This window comes from Rhinatrema bivittatum, chromosome 17 (assembly GCF_901001135.1).
Source record: "Rhinatrema bivittatum chromosome 17, aRhiBiv1.1, whole genome shotgun sequence".
Lineage (NCBI taxonomy): Eukaryota > Metazoa > Chordata > Amphibia > Gymnophiona > Rhinatrematidae > Rhinatrema > Rhinatrema bivittatum.
In genome coordinates this window covers 26,068,458-26,086,500 of record NC_042631.1, presented here as the reverse complement: position 1 = coordinate 26,086,500, position 18,043 = coordinate 26,068,458, and the positions used below count along the sequence as shown (strand labels likewise).

Genomic DNA, 18,043 nt, shown 5'->3' with positions numbered 1-18,043 from the left:
TTTTTTTTGGGGGGGTAGTTTATTGTTTTGGTTTCTTGGGTAGGAATCCGGAGATGTATCAAACATGATGGTATGCTTTTCCTCCCCTCTGCCCCAAAATTATTTTCTTCCTTGGGGGTCTTACACGGTTCTGGCGTGCGCAAGCCTCGCTACAAAGTCCCTGTAAAGGTGCTTTGCAGCCACTGATGAAACACATTGGTAATGACTGCTGGATAAACTTATCTGGCCAAGAGTCGAGGATATTCAGCAGCGTGTCTCTGCCTCTCAATATCCAGTTTAGCTGTACAAATTTGTCCGGCTAACAAAGCCGATTGCCCCACGGCTGAATATTGGACTGTAAGAGTCCTTTATGTTGGAAGTTACAGACTCTCTGTCTTTTTTTTTTTTTTTTTTCCTTCCATAGCTGTCAAAACCCGATAAGGTTTCAATTCCAGAACGTTACATTGAGCTGGATCCCGAAGAACCTCTCAGCAGTGAGGAATTAGAGGCAAGATATCGTAAAGTGGAAAAGATAAAGAATATTCTTGCTAGGTCAAGGTCAGATTCTTACTCTCCCTAGTTCTTTTCTTACTTAACAGTTCAAGAGAGAGAGAGAGCGCGAGAAGTGTTATGAGAATTTGTAGAAAACGATTAACTCTGCAGTGACATTGGCGACTGAAGCTTTTGTGCGCGTCACAGATACTTCTGCAGGCGCGCATCATGTGCCCAAAATGAGTCACCGATTCTAACTTTTTTGCTTTCACAGGAAGTAACCCCCACTCCATCCCAGCATTTATAAATATGAACTGCCATTCCCTCCCCCCCCCCCCCCCCCCCACACACTCCCACTGGTTTCATTTGCATGTGATGGCAAGAACGTGCATATTGTTGTCCCGTGTAAGATCTTTCACCCACTCGCTCAAAGTTTCATCCAAAAAGATCACGTAAAGCAATTTGAGGCAGGAAGTTGCAAGATTAGAATAGGTGGTAAATTTTGAGGAATGTGTGTGTGTGTATTATCAGTTTTCCTGCTGGTGCTCCTGTGTCCATGGGTAAAGTCACTTTATCTCACATTGCCTCAGGTACCCATTCGCATTCTGATCCCTTTGTGGCATGGAATCATTGTATCTGAACATTTAATCACCATTGTACAGCACCAGGTACATTCAGCAGCAACATAAAAATTGTTGGCATTTTTTTTTTTATCAAACTGTGGGGTGTTTTTTGTTTTGTGTTTTTTTTTTTTGCTTCTCTCTAGCATGCACGGGATGCCCCCAACCGTTTCCCCGGATGAGCACAGTCCCATGGACGTAGATTCCCAGCTGCAGGAGCAGGAGCGCATGATTACCATATCCTATGCCTTAGCTTCGGAGGCCTCCCAGCGCAGTAAGCAGGTAGCAGGTAATGTGCCCTTATGGAAAAAAGCAAACAACGCACGGCCATTACTCCTAATTCTATTGTTGTTCTTTTTCAACAAGTTATATCAAACTGTGCATCTCATGATATTTTGCCAGCAGTGGGGATTCTGAACCTTAATTTAATGCTGTTTGGTGTAGCCTTAGCCTACCGGTTTTAATGACTTAAAATAAGGAAAATGCTGATATCAGGATTGCACAGCTCAAGAAAATTAGCATGAACTCTTATCTTTTCATGGTTTTTTTTTTGCTTAAGTTGCATTCACCAGCCTCTCATTTGAGTAGGCCTGATTTGAAATCTGGCTTGGCTCATCTGTTAAATTACTCTAAGTTAATTAAATGTAGTTCCTGTTTGGATATATGTGTCCTCATCCCAGAACAATGGTCATCTCCAAGGTAAAACTGCAGATTGTGTTCATTGAGCGACCAATGCCAGAGAAGTGCAAAAAAGAGGGACCAGTCACAACCGAAGCAAATTAACAGCAAACACAATATCTGCCAGAATTTCTGTTGATGCTGACCCCTGAAACCTTACTTTTATAAGAGAGAGCGCGCCAAATCTCAAATTTTATTTGCCTCATGTATGTCTCTCCTGAGGGCAGCTGCAGACCGAAGAATCTGTAGGCTAAGGCAATTACTGAGGCACATAAGGCGGGGTGTACCGAAGGCCGATTATGTTGCATGGATTTATATATACATATTTAAGTTTGCATGTTTATGTTGCATGGATTATATATACATGTTTAAGTATGCGCTGGGAAATCCTGATAGCAATCCTGTGTGGCAAGTGCTAGGTGCAGATTTCTCAGCACGTGCATTTGAACTGTGTGCTGCAAAGATCTACCCTTTAAGGCAAAGTCCTGGGGAACTGTAATTATTTTCACGCTGTTATCCCTGTGATTCACCCTTCTGCCAAGAGAAAAATGAGATACCTGTCGGGGGTTTTATTTTATTTTTTTTCCAGTAAATATGCTGATGGGGAATGTAAATGCAAATTTACAGAATTTCATAAAGTTGAGTGTTAATTAAGTCCTTAAGTGCCTGATCCACAGTCCTTAGGATGATGCCTGGAATGGTGATATCGCACCATTCAGGGCATGTGCCATGGCGTTCGAAGCGGGATTTATCCTTGAGCTGTGTTATGTCATTGCAGTTTGAATCCAAAGTTAAAAGGAACTATTGAGCTGACTTGGGGAACGTGAAAGCCTGTTATGCGATGCCTCGTGTTTTCTGCTATCAAAAGGTTCTGTGATGAGAGAGAGAAGGGGGGGGGGGTATAAATGACAGGAAGGACAATTTTCAGAAGCCATTTACCCCGGGTAAAAAGGACTTTTTGAAAATTTCCCACCCTGCCTGTGGGTAAAAGTTCCACTGCGTTTTCATGGAGGCGTTCCCGCTACGGGGTTCGGCCTGGGCCGCCGTGAACAGAATTTGCTAATATGTCGGGCTATAAACCTTGTAATAAATAAGCAAACGCGCGTGGAAGAAAAACCAGGGGCAAATTACCGTGGGTACTTTTTTTTTTTTTCTTCACTTGGGCGGTTTTCACAGGGATAGCACACGCACACTTTCCCTTGCAGGGACTGGTGCAGGATCCACAGGCAGAGACCCCGCTGCACGGAGGGATATAAGGGGTCGCAAGCCATGTCTGTCCTTATAGCAAATAAAGGGGGGGGGGAGGGGGGCTTGTTTTTCCCTTTAAGACTTTGCCAAAGCACTCTCATGTGTCCCAGAAATTTTTGTGTACTGCCATGCTGCTTTTTTCCCCTAGATGTTCTCTCCCCCATTCCTCCTCTTTCTCTCTCCTATCTTCCCTTTTGTTCTCCTCAGCTGCTTTCTACCTCCCTCAGATCATCTCCTGCTCCTTTTATGCCATTCTCTGCCCCAAACCCTTGCTTTTCTTTCCTTTTTTTTGTTTCTTTTACCCTTTATTTATATCATTTGCAAGGTACAAACAATTGAACACCCACACATATAACCAAAATCAATATGTGTGTAGTTTTTATTTGTTTTTTTAGTTTAATCTTCATTTTTTTTCGTTCATCAATAAAGGATAAAAGTACAATGATAAAGCTAATATCGTATCCAAAACTGATACAATGAGAAATGGACATGATTTATCACACTTACCAATTAATATTGTTTACAAACTATGTTACCGAACCTTAATGGCACCTGTGTAATGTGATATATTTTAGCATCATTTTGATGTGCCTTATTGTAAACCGTTGTGACAGTACCCATCTGAACGACGGTATAGAAAAAAAAGTTAAATAAATAAATCATTTCACAAAACAACTACAAGCAATGCAGCTTGAACGGCAAACAAATCATTCCAGATTACAAACACTAGCAAGAAAAATAAACAATACTTATTTATTTTATTTATTTATTTATAGAGTTTTATCTACTGTCGTTCGGTATTGCCATCACTACGGTTTACAATTTTGTTATTTGGTTAACATGGTTAGTGCATTTTTATAGGCAGAGTGTTCAATTAGTGGGATGGGTTAGCTCAGGTGATATATTTGGGGTGGTGTTAGGGTGAAAGAGAAGATTAAATAACAAAGTTAGTAGGAAGAAAGCAATATAACGTTAAAATTCCAAGGGTGACAAGTTATGAGAGTAGAACAACATGTTATTAGGAAATAGTAGGGTAAACAGTTTAACGTTGAATTTTCAGGGATGACCAGGTTATAAGTATAGAGCATTACTTCTAATATTGGTATAGTCTTTTAGCATGAGTCTTTGTGGTCTTTCAGAATGGTGTGTAGGAGGGGGATATTAGTGGCGGTGTGAGTCTTGGTAGACTTTGGTGAACAGCCAGGTTTTCAGTTCTTACTTGAAGGTTTCCTGGCTGGGTTGTAGTCTTAGTTCCGTCAGTACCATGTTCCATAGTTGGGGGCTTGCGAGGGAAATGGCACGGTCATATACTGATGTCAGTTGTGTGGCTCATCGGGGGGGGGAGGGACTGCCAGGAGTCCTTTGTTGGCATAACGAAGGTTTCTTTGTGGTTTGTGTGGTTTGATCACTTCGCTTAACCTGTTGGTTCGTTCCTCATGTATGTGTTTGTGTGTAATGGTTAATATTTTGTAGTCAATTCGGTATTTTATTGGAAGCCAGTGTACGGATGTTTATGTGTTTGTGTTTTTTGGTTCCCGTGAGTAGTCTTGCTGCTGAGTTTTGAAGAATTTGGAGGGGGTGGATGGCGGATAGAGGTAGCCCAAGTAGTAGAGAGTTGCAGTAGTCGAGAATGGAGAGAATGAGTAGTTGTAATACTGTTCTGAAGTCCTCTTGGCTTAGGAAGGGTTTTATGCGTCTCAGGGTTAGTAGTTTTAGGTATCCTTCTTTAATTTGTTGTGATGTGATTTTTAAAAGATAGTTCGCTGTCTAAGATGACTCCAAGATTACATGCATGTGAGATCAGGGAGATTGCAGTTATTTGATTCTCTATTATTAGGGGTGGTGGAGGTGTTGATCTGATTTTTCTGTCAAGGATTATTATTTCTTGTTTTTTCAATGTTTATTACGAGTTTCAATTTAGTTAACAGTTGTTTGATTGTCGTTAGATAGGTCGCTGTTTTCTTGTATGTTTCGTCCAGGGAGTTTTGTATCTGGAGTAATTGGATGTCATCTGCATATAGAAAGTGTGTTATGTTAAGGCTGACTAGGAGCTGGCAGATCGGGAGTAGGTAGATGTTGAAGAGGGTTGTGGAAAGGGCTGAGCCTTGGGGGTTTCCTGTGTTTAGTTGTATTTTTTCAGAGAGATCGTTATTGGTTGAGACTTTGTAGGTTCTATTGGATAAGTAGGATGTGAACCAGAGTAGGGTTTTGTTAGTTAACCCTATTTCAGTTAGGCGGTCAAGGAGAATTGCATGAAATACAAAACAAAATACTTTTAAACGGCAATCAGAAATACATGACCACTAAAATAATGGGATGAAGGACCCAATGGGACATTGTCTCTTAAAAATAAATAAAGGAAAAAATAATCAAGAGAAGACTGCAAATTAAATAGTTACCAATTTCACATCCCAGCAATCCTGAAGCTGAGGAGTAGATGTGGGGTTTGCAATGATCTTACCATCCAATAAGGATTTTAATTGATTGGGTTCAAAAAAAGAGTATCGGTTTCCATCTAACTTAATTTAAATACTTTGAGGGATAACGCAAAACAAGTTCTCCCCTGAGACCAAGAACAGTTTCTCTCAACTGGAGAAAAGCCTTTCACCGGTTTTGAGTATGTCTTGAAACATCTAATTTTTTGGACCCATGAACAGGGAATTCTTGTTAATAAAAAGCAATCTCAAAATCAATTTTTTTTTCTAGTACAGAAGAACAAGAAATCAACAAGGTTGCCTGTTCATGAATTACTACCTCAGATTGCTCTAAAAAAATTAATGAAATTTAGAGAGCCTGAAGAAATTTGAAACGTGTTCCTTCCCCCCCCCCCCCACCCCCCCTTTAACAGGAACATAATACATCGTAGTTTAGGTAGGTAAATGATCTTCAGACATACCTGGAATCGCCTTTAAATATTTTTTAACTAGTTCTTTAGGACCTGTCAGAGGGGAGCAAGGAAAGTTAAGCAGACAGAGATTAGAAGACCTCCATCTGTTCTCAAACAACTCAAGACGTCTAATAATAGAAGAGCAATCACTAATTAAGGCTGATCTAACTTCCTGATTTCTTAGATCATGAGGTTCAAGGTTCTTCAGCCTTTTATCATGTTCTACAGAACTTATTTGGGAAACTACGAACTGTCCCTTCAAAGAACCCAATGAAGATGAAAAAGAGTCCATTTTCTTAGTAACAGCACTTTCCGAAAGCACTAAAGCCCGCTACGCACCTTCAAGCCCAATACTTGCTGGCCTCTGTAAAATGGGCTCCGAGAGGGTTTTCAAAGTCTGACCCAGGTGATGAAGTTCCAGGGAGAAAGTCCAGACCCACTGGAAGACTGAGAAACCCTATCAAACCCCGCAGCAGGAGGAGGGACATCTCTAGCCCGCCCTGCGTAGGCCCATTAACACCACCAGCAACGAGAAGCTCACCTGAGTGTGAAGATACCTGCGGTCCTGCGAACATCTGAGGAATGGTTAGGTTGCTGAAAAAGGGAAGGGATGGGACGAACTCGAACTCTCCTTTTACCCATACCAAAGAAAAAAAGAACGGAAATATCTCAGACAGAAGAAGGAAGCAATCAGTCTCAGCAGCCTCTACAAAATCAAACCCAGGGGTGTGCCTCTTTGGCACGTGTCTTCAACTGCACGCGCCGGTGGCGGCGTGCCGCGGGCGACCTCTTTAACCACTTGAAAGGCTGGGGAGGAGGCAGACGGCCATGTTCCAGGTGCAGGAGCAGAGGCCGCAGGTAGGAGAAAATCCTTCACCCAGCTCTTTCTATTCATCCCTGCAGTCCTGCAGCAGCTCAGAATTTCCTCTTTACCCATTCCCATGTTGATGTGCTCTCTGGGGTAGATTTTACAAAATTACCCACACACGTACTTTTGTTCGCGCACCAAACAAGAGCATGCAAGGCTGAGTAAAATTGGCAGCCTGCGGGCGCCGAGCCGCACAGCCGGCCTCCATTCCCTCCGAGGCCGCTCCAGAATCGGAATGGCCTCGGAGGGAACTTTCCTTCCGCCTCCCCCCACCTTCCCCTATCTAACCCACCCCCCAGCCCTATCTAAACCCCTCCTACCTTTATTCCAGAAGTTACGCCTGCTCAGGCCGGCTGCCGGCGCGCCATGTTCCGGTCCGGAGGCCGCGGCCATGCCCCCCGGAATGCCCCCGGGCCGGAACCATGCCCCTGGATGATGCGCCGCCGCGACACGCACCCCCCCCCCAGGAAAGCCCAGGGACTTACACGCATCCCGGGGCTTGTGCGCGCCGCCGAGCCAATGCAAGATAGGCTCGGCGTGCGCAGAGGGGTTTTGGGGTAGGTTTTCGGGGGGTACGCATGTAACCCTTTGAAAATCTACCCCTCTGTCTCCCGTTTCCCTCTGTCTTTTTTTTTTTTTGGCTCGCCCTTCTTTTCCAGCTCGGTTGGAGCCAGGGTTATTTTAATACATCTTCCCTGATCATTGCAGCAATGGTGCTGAGGCCAGGAGCCATGCACCAGGGACATTCATGAGTTCTGTATCCAGCCACCAGGGGTGTCCCTGACCATGGCTCCCCCCCCCCCCAAGCATCCCCAGTTACGTCAGCATGCAGAAGACCTGATCCAAGAATCCAAGCAGGGATCCTCCGCATGGCAGCACTCAGCACTGCAACTGAGCCACCAGCCCAGCCCTTTATTATTTCTATCTCTCTCTCCCTCTTCTTGTGCTTTACTCCATTACCCTTTCTCTCTCTTTCCCTGACCCCTAGCTCTATTTCTCTCCCCCCCCCCCACAACTTTCCCTACCTACTTGTTCTCACGCTCCCTCCACCTCAGCTTTTCTTCCCTCTTCATCGCTATATTTTCTTCTCTCCCGTTCGCTCTTACTCTCCTCCACTTCCCCTTTCTCGCTTTCGTGCGCTATTTAGCACGCCACCAGTACAGAGCAGACCAACTGCTGCTCGTTCCTCCTCTGGTGGGAGACTCCCTCCCTGACCTTGGTGACCCACTCATGCTATAGCATCAGTGGCAAACCACTCGCTACCTAAATTTGCTGGAGCCGGTGGCAAGCTGAAGGCTGGAAACGTTGCGCCCTGGTACCTTCTTCAGCTCTGAATTATGTAGTAAATCCCTGTTCCATGGCGCATGGTACAGTCGGAAAGTATATAATACCTACTTACATGCCTAATCATAAAGATCCTTAATATACTTAAAAGAAGTGATTAGAATTATTTTCTTCATATATAGTTCAACTAGTGTATTAATACTTAAAATATATTCTAAACAGGGTAGAAGTAATCATCCAGTATTAATTTCTCGTTTGGTTCTGCTGCTGTTAAAATAGTTCTGTTTTGTGAATAAATACAGAAACCTGAAAATGTGTAACTCCTAGATACTGTTCACAGGTTAGGGGTCGGTCTCTATATAGTTTGGTTTATAAATATAGATAAGTAAACTATGAATCTGAAATCCTCCCACTGGTGCTGTAAAACCTTGGTTTATCTTCCTCTACCACAGTTTGCCCCATTGTTATGGAGTAGTAATGATAATAATAATAATAGATTTTGCATGGTACACTTAACTGTCTATATTTTTCTTATAAAGTCCTAGAGTTGAAAAGCAGATTAGAATCCACTGTGCACGGATGCTAATCAATATTATTTACTCAAGGGTAATTCCTGGCAGAATGATGCAACTTATGCCTCATCCAAAGCTGCCCATGTGGAGAGTCATAATTATAGTAAAGCCAGGCTCCTTTTCTCCTCATACGGCTGCAGGTTCGAAGGAGAGGAGAGAAGTGGGTTAAATGATCCTGTCTTGGGGCGGAGTTGTGACTTGGCGGCAGCATTGCCACATGGTGTCAGGTCTCCTGCCTTTTGGGGTGGGACAGAGTCTCTGGGATGTGCCCCCCGGGGTGAGATAAATGTGCTGCAGGGGGCAACACGTGCTGAGGGAGAGACAGGGCAGTAACTAGGGGTGGGTGGGAGGAGCAGCTGCCCAAGAAGCCAAGGGTCTTTGGGGGTAGAGAAATGACTGAAGTGAGCTGTGAACTGGCAGAGGATGAAAAGGCAGGAAAAATGCAGCTTTCCTCCTACCATCCAGGTTTGGGTGGACGAGGAGGAAGAGAGGATGGGCTGAAAAAAAAAGATTGAGGATCAGAGTGGAGGTAGCGGGAAAAGAGGACTGGGGATCAGCATGGGAACAAGAGGGCACAAATCTGCCTGCCTGCCATAGGCACTAAAATGCCTAGTTTTTCTGATAAAAGATGGCACTCAGAGGCTTGGTTTTCTAACCCTTCATCAGCAGTGCTCCTTCAACCTATACAACAATCAGGCGGGGAGGAGGCAGGAAGTAACCAGGCAAGAAGGCTCAGAACAGAGATGTGTATTCTTCTCCTCAAAACATACCCTAGAAATATCTCAAAGCAAAAATAGAGACTGCCCTTCGTTATTTCTGGTACAGAAATATCAGGCACCGCTTAGTGTCAGCTATGTATGTGTCGGAGGAAAGGCACATTATGCCAGCTGCAAGAGCAGGATCATGAGTTTTGGAGAGGCGTGCAAATATTCTTAGCATGTGCCAGAGCTGTGGTGTGGGCATGCGGATCTGCTCATGGAATCATTCGTTCACTCATCATTTTAAATCTCATCTTCCACTAAAAATAAATGACAATTGATTATCTGCTGCTTCAATTGACCCCGCGCGGCTTCAGCGGTGTAAATGACTGGAGTTTAATTTGAGAAAATAAAAACATGTTTAATTTGCGGGAGGAGGAAGGGAGATCTTTTGTTTCTTGGTTAAGAGCGCCGCCTTAGCACTGTGGTAGGAAAGCCTTCAGGAACAGGTGGGGCCATCTCTTCCTTGTGCCTCCAGGCAGCAGAGGGATTGGGGCACAAAACATGAAAAACTGAAATATCTGAATATTCTCTTGCATGAATATGTGGTTCATTATTTTATAGTGGATATTAATCTGGAGATGGTTGCAGAAAAATACAGCAAGAGTGTTTATGACCAAAAAAAAATGGGTATTAAAAAAAAAAATGTTTCATGTCAAGAAGTCTTAAAGTAGCAGTAGTAGATTAAAAACAATTGGTCCATGATTCAGTTTGGCGGTGAAAGAGATCCACTAACTGCCCTTGCTCTCCTTTTTTATTTTTTAATTTGTCAAAAAGAGGCTGGATTTGAAATATTTTTTTAAAAACCCAAAAAAAAACCACCCTCCCCTTAGGCCACCACCTCCACCATGCTGAAGCTAAAATAAATCAGGGGCACTGCTGTGCTGATTTTCATGAGAGCTCCTCCTGGGAAGACGCCAGGTACAGGTAAAAGGCATGGATAGCTGGAGGAAGGACTCTGAAAAGAAGGCACCTGTAAGTAAGGGGTGTAGCTATATTGGGAGAGACAATTGTTCCAAAATCATGGCAAAATACGTTATAATTTAAAAGAAGACCCAAGAAGAAGATCACAAAATGGAGAGAAGCGAGCCAGGAAAATGCTGATTGATAAATTTGAAGAATCGAGCTAGTACTGCTGCTTTAAATAGATGAATGTGTTTTCTAAACACACTCAGCCAAAAAAATTGTGTAGGGGGCATAATTTGAACTCTAGACGAAACCTGAAAAAGTGCAATAGAATTTGCTCTCATTAAACTGTATTTTTTAGTCCAACCAGAATACTTAATACCTCACTGCATTGCAAATTAGTGCCGAGTTGTTAGAAAGCTAATTGTTTCATGTGCATGTCTAATTACGTGACTTAAATTCTGTGTGTGATCCCTTCTAGCTCAGCAGCTGGCCTACCCATCTAATGCTCCCTCACCTCACGTGCCACAGACACCTCACTCCCCCCTAAGCAATGGATTTCGCTACACATTTGTCTAAGCGCCTTTAAAAGTAAGAACTAACTGCTTTTGGCATGTCTAATTTCCCTCGGCTTCATTGTCTTATAACTTTCGTTAACTTGTTCTGTTCTAACAAAAAAAAACCAACTCCAGGAATTAACCAGAGCTGAATGTCCTCTGTTGCGTTTAAATGTGTTGCGCCGTGCCCTTTGAAATAGGCGCTATCGCGGCACTTGAGTAATCAGCACAGAGAGAATTGTTTTGCATGGCATTCTTGCTGTGAAGAAATGTTAGTTAAATTACCAAGAGTTTGTTGACAGGTAGGTTCTTTAGCATTTCAATGACTTGTCTTCATTTTTTGTTCCAACAATTTAGCTCCTTTTCTATTGCCAGAGTTGTGCTTTCCCCCCCCCCCCCCCCCCCGTAAGATAAAAGTATTACAAGTTGGAAATTTGAGTGTGATGCAGATGTACCCAGGAGCAAACCTGGTATTGTAAAGCAGTAATATTGTCTGCAGTCTTTCAAGCATAATTTTGCCTGTTCTCGGCTCTGTTCACCCTTCTCTTGATTTTATTCTTCTCTCTCCTGTTTGTTTCCTCCAACAATATTTTATTTCTTACATTTTCTTATCTTTTATTTATTTCGGAATAAAACTTGATGAAGATGATATTCCCAAGAGATAATCTTTAGCTATTTATGCTTTATTCATACTTTAGGTCAGGGCGGTGTCAGATTGCAGTCCTAAAGGACCACTAAGGTCTAGTTTTTAAGGCTAGCCATTGTATGTAAATTAACAACAAGCTACTACCTTTGTATACAAATAGATGCCATGAATATTCATTGCATGCAAGAAGTGGTGGTCATGAAGAGCCATTGTATAGGATGTTCAAGGGAGTTAGAGGCTTGTGATGACAGTCAGCACAGTAGTTGCCTCAGTTGCTGTGATAAATAGTAGTGAAAGGGTTAAGTAGAAGCGAAATAAAATTCAGCAATCATTGGGGATGTTCTAGTGAGTTTGTTTTTCTAACTGAATCATTTTTAAAAACGTCAGTGGCATGGGTGCTTTAAATCCATCAAAAGAAAAGATATACATTTCTGACGGTTCAGATATTCTGGCATATTAAAATATCAGTGGAAATTTTGAATAAGAACAGCAGTGTATCCGCCATATCTGATAAACCTTTTACAGATTGCTAGCAGTTTTTGGATTTCTCCTGCATGTGCAATATTCAAACATCACGGGGTATTGCAAGCTGTTTTTCAAAGAGAAACTCCCTGCAGAGTTTGCCTTTGAGAATTCAGGGCCAGCAGGGACTTTGGGGGTACCTTACAGCGGGTGCAAAGTGTGCATGAAATCTCCACCTACACTTTAATCTTCCCTGCCTTATCCCACACTCAGGCAAAAGTAAGAGTTGGGAGGCAGGATGCACGTTCTTGCCTGCTGAAGGGGGAGGGCAGGGCAGTTTTCAGCCTGGGGACTTTATCTGGGCAACTGCTTAATTTATCTGGGCCAATTCCTTTGAAAATTGCATGCATTTCGATTTTTACAAAAGGCTTTTCCCATTTTGCCAGTGCTTTCTGCTCTGCATTCCAGGTAAAGCGGTGCACCATAGGGAATGGTGGGCTTGACAAGAGTTAAGGGCAGCAGCATAGCTCACAGGCTAGATTACAGAGCTGTTGGATTCATGTTTCCACTCCCTTCACTTCTTCCAACCCTGCCTATGAGGGCAATTTTAAAAAGCTACTTATCTGGGTAAATGGCTATTCACTTGGATAAAAGGGCTATTGCCAATTGCCCGCCCTGTGTTCAGGTAAACGTTATGCATGTTCCACAACACACACGAACTTTTATCTGTATATTTATGGAGGCAGGCCAGGGGAGGCAACAACGTACAGAGTTTTGCATTTTCAAACCTATGAGCATTGTTTTGGCTGGAAAATGTATACGCAGAAAAAAAGCAGATAACATTTTCCAGTGGCACTCTTTTTCTTTAGACAATTTTCAAAAGGAAAGGACGTATGCACTTTCCCTTTGAAAATTGATGCAAAGCCCATGAACTTTGCATCAAAATGCCCAGTTTTGAAAATTGCCCCTTACATGCCCTTCAGCAATTTGCTGAGCTTGGGAATGCAGGCTTTTGACATTTGTATCCTTATGGAATTGACTTGCACGGCGCTGTTGTGCACAGAACATATGACATCTCTTGGTGGCATTGGCATTGGCTACCAGCTAAATTTAATGCATCTGAATTTCAAAAACTTACGTAAAATCATTTTTAGAAAGAGGTTGATTAGTACAAGTTTTAAAACTCGTGAGTAGTAACGCCAATCATCAGGTCTTCAGTCCAACCCCTTCTTGTGCCTGTTAGCCTGTTCCCAATATACGTCTTTGTGTCAAACATATTTTACAATTCAGCAAGCGCTGTGGAAAGGTGGAATATAAATAAATCTAGATTTGGAATGAATGAATTTAAAGCACCCTATTTAAAATCTATGGATAACAAGAACATAATATTGATGAAGCAACACAGGATCTATCTACTTATTTGAGATCCTGCCAGGTACTTGTGGCCTGGATTGGCCACTGTTGGAAGCAGGATGCTGGGCTTGATGGACCCTCGGTCTGACCCAGTATGGCATGTTCTTATATTCTTAACAAATGGTTGAATTTTAACTTTTTTTTTTTGTCAAGGTCAGTGGTCTTTATTACGAGATACTGTAAAGCAATGATCCTGAACTTCAGAATTTATGATTTTTTGGGCTTTGTTACTTGTGCTGTTTTCTCTGATTTCATTGCATACATTTTTTTTTTTTTGTTGGGAGTAAAACACATGCATCTGTAATTATAATTCTCCTCCCCTGAGGTCAATCTTTAGCTGTCCACAAGTGATGGATATCTATTTTCACAGTAGCTTAAGATTCTGATGAGGATCTTCTAGTGGCTTAGTTGATAGAGGGTAAAAAAGAGAAGCTTTCAGACACTTAACCCCCTCCCCTCTGGCTTGAAATAAAAAGGGGAACTGTAGTGATTCTGTTTGTTCCTACTGCTAAAGGAGATACTTAAAAGAAAAGTGTGCCAGTATCCTGAGCAGTGTTTCCAAAGTGAATAGAGTTCTTTGTATCAATCGCATATTTTACTGTTAAAGAATTTCAAAAGCAATAACTTATGCAGCTTTCCCATGTCCTTGGAATCTCATTAGCTTATTGGTCCATAGATATATTTTTTTTTTATTTTCCGCTTTTCTTCACGTCAAAGCGGATTCCATTCAGGTACTGTAGGCATTTCCCTGCCCTCAGAGGGCTCACAGTCTGACCCCTAGATTTATCAAAATACTATATTTATAGCAGAAATAGCACCTGTGATTTAAAAAAAAAAAAAAAAAAAGGGTGTGGTTAGGCTAATTTCCAAGCTACCCCCCATCGCATGGGCAATTTCCACAAGGCACGCGGAGATGTTAAATGACCCTGTGAGTTGCCCAATGTCACAAGCTGCGGTTTCCCTGGTTCATAGTTCGCCGTTCTAACCACTAGGCCACTCCTCCACTATTGTTTATGTCACACATGACATCACACATACACTGTATGAACCAATCAGACTCCATTTCACGCGAGGCAATTTCTGACTCCGACTCTCACATGTTTAGCTGCTGTGAGCAAATCCTAAAGAATTTGTAGGGAAAGCAGCTTCAGAGAATTAGAAAAAAAAGATCCAGCAACAGTTTCTAATGAATAAGAGAGGCGAGTGTTGCTGCTCGCTGCACATGCTTTTAAAATTATGCTCCGTGCACAGAGAGCAGCGTTTCCTTTCAAAACCTGATGCTGACATTGCTGATGCTTTCATCACCCTGGTGAGGAAAATGCCATCCCATGCCAAACGATCCAGGCGTGCGTTCCTACTGAAGTGAGAAATCTGAAACAAGGGGGGGCACGTCCCTCCACAAACTGCTGTGTGGCTGTTGTTAAATGAGCAAGTCAAAGTGTAAACCTTTAAAAAGAGTGCATGGCATCTCCTCCTCCTCATTCCAGCACACACCATACAGGAGCAGTCCTTCTGTGGAGCCTTCCTCTCAGTGCGTTGTGGGACAGTCAGGGAACGTGCAAGAAATCTGGGGGCCCCTAAAACAGAATAGAAAGTATATTAGTATTTGTGGCCCCTCATAAAATGTTTTCCCTCCCTTTTCCATTCATTTTATGGGGGTGGGGGGAGGGGAGGGATCTTACGTCGATACAAACCTAAGGAACTAGCCCAGTAACTTTAATCTTTTACCCACTGAAACACCCGTCCAGTTAGTTTAATGAAGATATCTTCTTTTGCGCTATCAGTTAAGTTAAACCTTGTCTTACAGGTCCTCCTCTAGGTTTTACATAGCAAATAAAATCCCCCGATTGTTCTAGTTGTGTTGTTTGGTTAATATCTGTACCACCAAGCTTAACTACGTTTTAATTTCATTTTTTCCCCCCCACTGTTTTACTTCATACCAGCCAAAGCAGTAACTGAGCACTGACACGAGATCCCAGACAGCCGCTCGATGCAGAAACACGAAGAGGAGATAGAAAACCCAGCCTGTATTACACCAGCTTTCTGGGAAAGACATTCATCAGCTGATTGCGGATGTACTAACAGAGATGCAAGGAATAGGTCGGAGGAATTCTCTTCACAAGTGCAAATCATTCTAGTTTGACGCATCTAATTCCTAATCATTCAGACTTGATATTTCAGTTCAAGCTTATATGTGTATATATATATATATATATATACATATAAATATATATTTGCGATGGCACTTTTAATACATCCTGTAAAATACTTACATTGCATTTTAGAGGCAGAATGTATTTTAGATTTTTTTTTTTTTTTAAATCAAGGGCTGACTTGATTAAAAAAAAAATACACTGGTGTTATGCATTTTTAATGTGGATTATTACATGCAAGATGACAATATTGAGCAGCTGCTGACAGATGTTAGATGTATGTGTAGTCTAGCTGCAGCACATACAAGTAATAGCATATCAGCAAAAAAAAAGCGAGCAGGGAGCTCACCATTCAGTATGGGTAGCCTTTCATTTCTTTCTGGGAGAGTGGATCACATGAATCATAGTTTTTCCATTTCAGAGTCGTATTGGCAGCGGCTGATCTGTACTGCATCCGCATCTATGTATCAGCCGCACTTCTTGGTGCTATTCACCGAAATAACGAAATTGCCCAGTTCATCCATACGAAGCATACTGATCATGGGGGCCATTTTCAGAATGTTTTCCATGGGGAATTTACCCACTAAAAAACACCATTTGAAAATGACTCCTTCCACGCTGCTCCTGCATATGGGGAAAAAGGAGAGACATCTGGGACTGGGGTTAAGAGTATGGATCCTAAAGTATGCATGGGGATTTCATTCTGAAATCCCTGAGTGTATTTTATGTTTTGTACAGGTGCAAAGCACATGAAGTAAAGAGTCCCTGCAGGATTTTCAAAGGGAAACTCCCTGGGGAGTTTCCCTTTGAAAATTACCTTGCAGGCCTGCAGGTACAAAGTGCAAGTGGACCTGCAAACTACCCCTGGAAGTGTAATTATTGTTCTCTGTATGCAGCTGCTTAATGGTACGTCTCAGTCCCCTTAGGTTTTAAACTGGAAAAGGACTTGGGTCCATGAAGTTCATCTTTCTCCTCCTAGAGCAACTTATCCTTCTTGGTGCTATATTACCTCACTTCATTTCCATGCATCCCAAAATAAAATACCAATTAATCCCATTAAGGTGATCCCAGCCTTGCAAGGCTCTAATTTCCGAAAGCAGATTCTGTCTCCTTGTATCAGTCTTAATGAGAGGGGTCCTGTTTTATCCATAACTCTGAAAGACGTCTTGTAATCTCACAGCTGTAATCGTCATTCTTAATATTTGATTCGAGCAATAATACACTGCACAGTCTAGCTCTAAATCAAAATATCAATAAAAACTAAAAAAGATAAACCTTTCTTTTAACTATATAGCAAAATTGTTCTAAATGAAAATTGCACTCATAAACATGTTAGTTTGTTGAAAATTGGGGGGGGGGGGGGGAGCAGGTGAGGGCACCTTCATTTTTAAAAGCTGCGGAAGCAGTACTTAGCCCACTGGGGGGGGGGGGGGTTTCCTTAACGGGGATATTTTGCCCCAGCCCCCAAAGTAGGAGAAGCTCCTTGCCAGAAAGCCAGTAGTGTCAGCAGTCGGTGAATATACGGTGCATGTGAGCCAGCAGGCCCTCGTGTACCCCTCAGTGGCCCTGCCCTGGCCCTCTACAGAGGGCGGAGGTACTGAGGGGCTTGGGAGAGTGGGGCGGGCTGGTTCACGCCCCAGGCTCTCACTGACTGCTTCTTTCCCCCTTCTTGATTTGGTTGCAGGAGGTTGGGGGTGAGGGAACATAAGCCCACAGGAAAATAATAGGAAGTCCAGGGGCTGTTTAGGGCCCCAAGTATGGGTGAGACATTGTCAAGTTAATTTGGAAGCAAATTGTACAAGATTTCCATAGGACAGAAGGTGGAAAGTGCACCGGATGCACTAAATCAACTGTACTGGGGCAGAGCTTCAGATTCAGTGTTGCGCTCACTTAGAAGATTAGAAATTGCCACTTACTTGCCTGGTGGAGAAATAAAGGTCAAGAAAAGTTGTAAACATCTTTTTATTGGACTAGCCTAGTGAATTTTTAGATGGTTTTGGAGAACTACACTTCCACCAGCAAGTCTATGTGAAATGAGCGGAGGATGAAGGGGGGGGGGGGGGGGAGTGTAGCTCTCAAAAGTTAGGCACAAACGTATCATTAGTCCAGTAAAAATGTATCATCTACACCTTGTTTCTTGACCTTTTTCTGCTTATCTGAGTGGACTGATAGAGCAACCGCATTTTTTATCGGTGCTGAAACTGTAAAGAGTAACAAAAAAAAAAATCTTAAAAGGTGAATTTTCAAAACATTGCGTGCGTAAAATATAGCACATGTGCATGTAAGTAGCCTATACTGTATTTTATAAAAGTAAAAAATATCTGCGTATATTCACTTTCGTATGCACATATATGCTTATAAAAAAAGGGGCAGTCTAGGAGCATTTGGGGGTGAGGCTAACAGTTACCCATGTAAGTTGCTATTTTCAAAGACACACGCGTGCATTTTCCAACTTGCATATTATTGCACTTGCTAATTATCTGGCGTAAGTGCTGTTGAACGTGTTTATTGTGGAGTACT

General features: G+C 42.5%; 1 protein-coding gene across 1 annotated transcript in view; it reads left to right on the top strand.

The window, feature by feature from the left end:
- Nucleotides 1-17,782, top strand: part of PLEKHA7 (pleckstrin homology domain containing A7) — a 403,482-nt gene extending 385,700 nt beyond the window's left edge. The window contains exons 35-38 of the mRNA XM_029583091.1: nucleotides 404-537; nucleotides 1,238-1,380; nucleotides 10,774-10,883; nucleotides 15,314-17,782. Coding sequence (XP_029438951.1) covers nucleotides 404-537; nucleotides 1,238-1,380; nucleotides 10,774-10,871 — 375 coding nt within the window. The 3' untranslated portion in view covers nucleotides 10,872-10,883; nucleotides 15,314-17,782. The remainder of the gene's footprint in view (nucleotides 1-403; nucleotides 538-1,237; nucleotides 1,381-10,773; nucleotides 10,884-15,313) is intronic.
- The last annotated feature ends 261 nt before the right edge of the window (nucleotides 17,783-18,043 follow it).